The following is a 3,011-nucleotide window of genomic DNA, read 5'->3' as shown; positions in this document are numbered from 1 at the left end:
GAAACAAACAAACACACTGAAACAAACAAACACACTGAAACAAACAAACACAAACAAACAAAATGAAACAAAAACAAACAAACTGAAACAATGAAAATGAAACAATGAAATTGAAACAAAGAGGCCGACAGGAGCTGATTGGTTGTGTTTCCTCAGAGGAAGCTGCCCGGACCTCAGGACTATCAGGGCAGGGACAAGCAGGACCTGGTTCCGGGTCAGATGTACCGGTTCAGGGTGGCGGGTCTGAACGGCTTCGGTCAGGGAGACTTCAGCCCCGTCAGCGACTTCAAAACCTGCCAGCCGGGCTTCCCTGGAGCGCCCTCTGCTGTCAAAATCTCCAAGGTGACTGCAGACATGTGACTGGTGATCAGATATTTTACTGCTGTCACAGATTAGATCAAAACTTTAAAGTAGATCCAATGTTTGTTTTAATGGTTAGATGCTTTCTGAGTCACTTCCTGGTTTCCAGAATAATTGGACCCTGAAGGAAAAAGAGAATTTTATTTATTATTTCGTTAAACGAAACGTTTCAAACGGTGCTCGTTTGTTTCTGTGAAGGTGAACGATTTGGTCCAGATCAACTGGAATCCCCCGTCGTCTCCGTCGGGCCGGATCTTGGAGTACTCCATGTACCTGGCGGTGAGGAAGAACCGCTCGGAGCGGCCTGGTCAGATGGCGTTCATCAGGGTGTACCGCGGCAACAAGACGTCCTGCTCTGTTAGCTCCGCCCACCTGGTCAACGCCCACATCGACAGCTCCTCGTCCAGCCGCCCGGCCGTGGTCTTCCGCATCGCCGCCAAGAACGAGCAAGGCTACGGTCCGGCCACGCAGATCCGCTGGATCCAAGGTGGGGAGTGGGGCGGGGCTTAATTTAAAACCTGAATCCAGAAACGTTCACAAATAAATCTTCCTGTTCCTCTAGATCCCATTAAACTGCGAGGGTCTAAAACCGAGGGCGGTGCTGAGGTTGAGCAGGATGCTGCTGACAGGTGAGCCCCTCCTGACTCCGCCCCCCCACCAGGTACCTGCTTTTCCTGTTAGATTCACCTGGTTTTCTCCCTGCAGCTCCAGCTGAAACTGATCCGGGATTAAGATCCGTCACTCAGGAAGTGGTCAGCGCTGCATTTCATCAGAATTCCTTTAATTTAATTTATTTTTGTAAATAGATTCACATGTTGGCTGGATTATTTTTACTACTTGACTATTTTTAATTATTGTTTTTAAATAATCCAGATGTTTGAGCCTTTTATTCTGATGTCAGTTTGGTTTTTAAACACCTCGGTTTGAATTCTTCTTCTTTGTTTCTTGTTATGTTGATTTTCACAAAAACTGTTCAACCTGAACTTGGCAGCAGTTTCACAAAAAGGTTTAAAAATGTGCTTTTTAGGAAGGATTTTAAGAGAAATATTTGTTTATTTTATGTTTTTATTTTTGCATAAATCAAGCTGAGTTTTAGCAGGAACATCAGACATAAAACCAGGCCAGTATTAAATAATTTTTTTTACATCTTCCTGTAGTTTTTTTTATATTCTCACCTGAAACAGAAACCTTCACTTTGCATTGTTTTGTTTACCTGGTGGATTATTTTTTGTATTTTTTCAAACCAAGGCTGAAAACTAAAGAAAACTCTAATGTAAATTAATGTTTGTGTATCAGGTGATCACAGTTTAATTAAAAAAGTGAATAAACGTTCAGACCAAACATCAGTTTTTATTACTGTCTGTTTCATCTTGAATCGTCTGTCTTGTTTACTTCAAATAAAAGTATGTTTAAGCATTTTTATTTTCAAATTGCCTACTTGTACCAAATGTTGCCTGTTTTCCACCTTAGGACCTTAAATAATTGAGCTTTTTTTTAGCGTTTTTGTTGTTAGAAATAATGTTATTGTTGTGTTGTTCGGAACCCTGTTTTTTATGTTTATTTGTTTCTATTAGATGTACTACAGCTGTAAGACTTACTACATCTATAAGATGTACTACAGATAGAAGATATACTACAGCTGTAGGACGTAATACATCTGTAGGATGTGAGACAGCGGGTTGGGACAACTCTTAACGACTGGCTTCAGGAAAAAACCTTAAACAAAATAACCTGCAGAAGGCAGTGCTGTTCTGAGTCCTGCACTGCTGGAGTGCTGCTGTGTTCCTCAGGAACAAACACACCCATGAAATTCAAACTAATCACACGCTCCGAGCCGCAAGGTTCAAACGTGTTATGGAAACAAATATTAGTCTGCCAGGCTAGGTACCTCGCAGCTTTGTTAGTTGTTTCCGGTCGGAGCTGTTTTTGTGACGGACACGTGCTGTTGTTCTGCAACAAGCTAACGCTTGTATCCAAGTTTATATATGTTGAAAGCAGAGTTAAAGTACACGAGGTAAGTTTGGTAAATTTTCAGCTCGTGTTTGTAAAGAAAAAACTGCTTATATTAATTTGCGTTACGTTTATTTTGGAACACCGTAGCAGGATGACGTCGAAGCTAGCTTGTTAGAGCTAACCAGTGCTTGTAAACAAATGTTTGGCTTGCTGCGCTGAATGGAAATATACGAGTTATGGTTATGTTACAACACAGGAGGATGCTTAAATGAAGGTTTAAAAGTTTCAACATTTTTCTGTACTTAATAAATTGTCAGAAGCCATGAGTGCAAGTAAATGACTGAGGCTAACTGTTAGCATCGAGGCGCACTAGTTAAATCTTTATTTACAAACCAACACAACCACAAACAGTAATATACTCAGAGAGAGAGAGAGAGAGAGAGAGAGAGATACAAAATAGACAGGAGACAAAATAAAAGGTTAAAAATCATTTCTTCACATAAGGCTTTAAGTTTTATAGCTTTAGAGTTACTTAGTACAGAGTTTCAATGAGTCCAAATAGCAGCTCAGTCCTGAAAACAGTGAGGTTGGGCTGCTGGTGTTTTGCTAATTTGCTGGCATGTAGAATGAGAAGTTCATGATGTGTTATCCAAGACATCTAATATTAAAAACACCAAATAAAACATGTTTAAAATATC

The 3,011-nt window shown here is 40.5% G+C and overlaps 1 protein-coding gene across 1 annotated transcript in view; it reads left to right on the top strand.

The window, feature by feature from the left end:
* Positions 1-1,778, top strand: part of hcfc2 (host cell factor C2) — a 13,495-nt gene extending 11,717 nt beyond the window's left edge. Inside the window, exons 14-17 of the mRNA XM_014026160.1 lie at positions 157-342; positions 559-847; positions 923-989; positions 1,066-1,778. Coding sequence (XP_013881614.1) covers positions 157-342; positions 559-847; positions 923-989; positions 1,066-1,075 — 552 coding nt within the window. The 3' untranslated portion in view covers positions 1,076-1,778. The remainder of the gene's footprint in view (positions 1-156; positions 343-558; positions 848-922; positions 990-1,065) is intronic.
* The last annotated feature ends 1,233 nt before the right edge of the window (positions 1,779-3,011 follow it).

This window comes from Austrofundulus limnaeus, unplaced genomic scaffold (genome assembly GCF_001266775.1).
Source record: "Austrofundulus limnaeus strain Quisiro unplaced genomic scaffold, Austrofundulus_limnaeus-1.0 Scaffold531, whole genome shotgun sequence".
Classification (NCBI taxonomy): Eukaryota; Metazoa; Chordata; class Actinopteri; order Cyprinodontiformes; family Rivulidae; genus Austrofundulus; species Austrofundulus limnaeus.
This window is presented reverse-complemented; position numbering and strand designations above follow the sequence as displayed.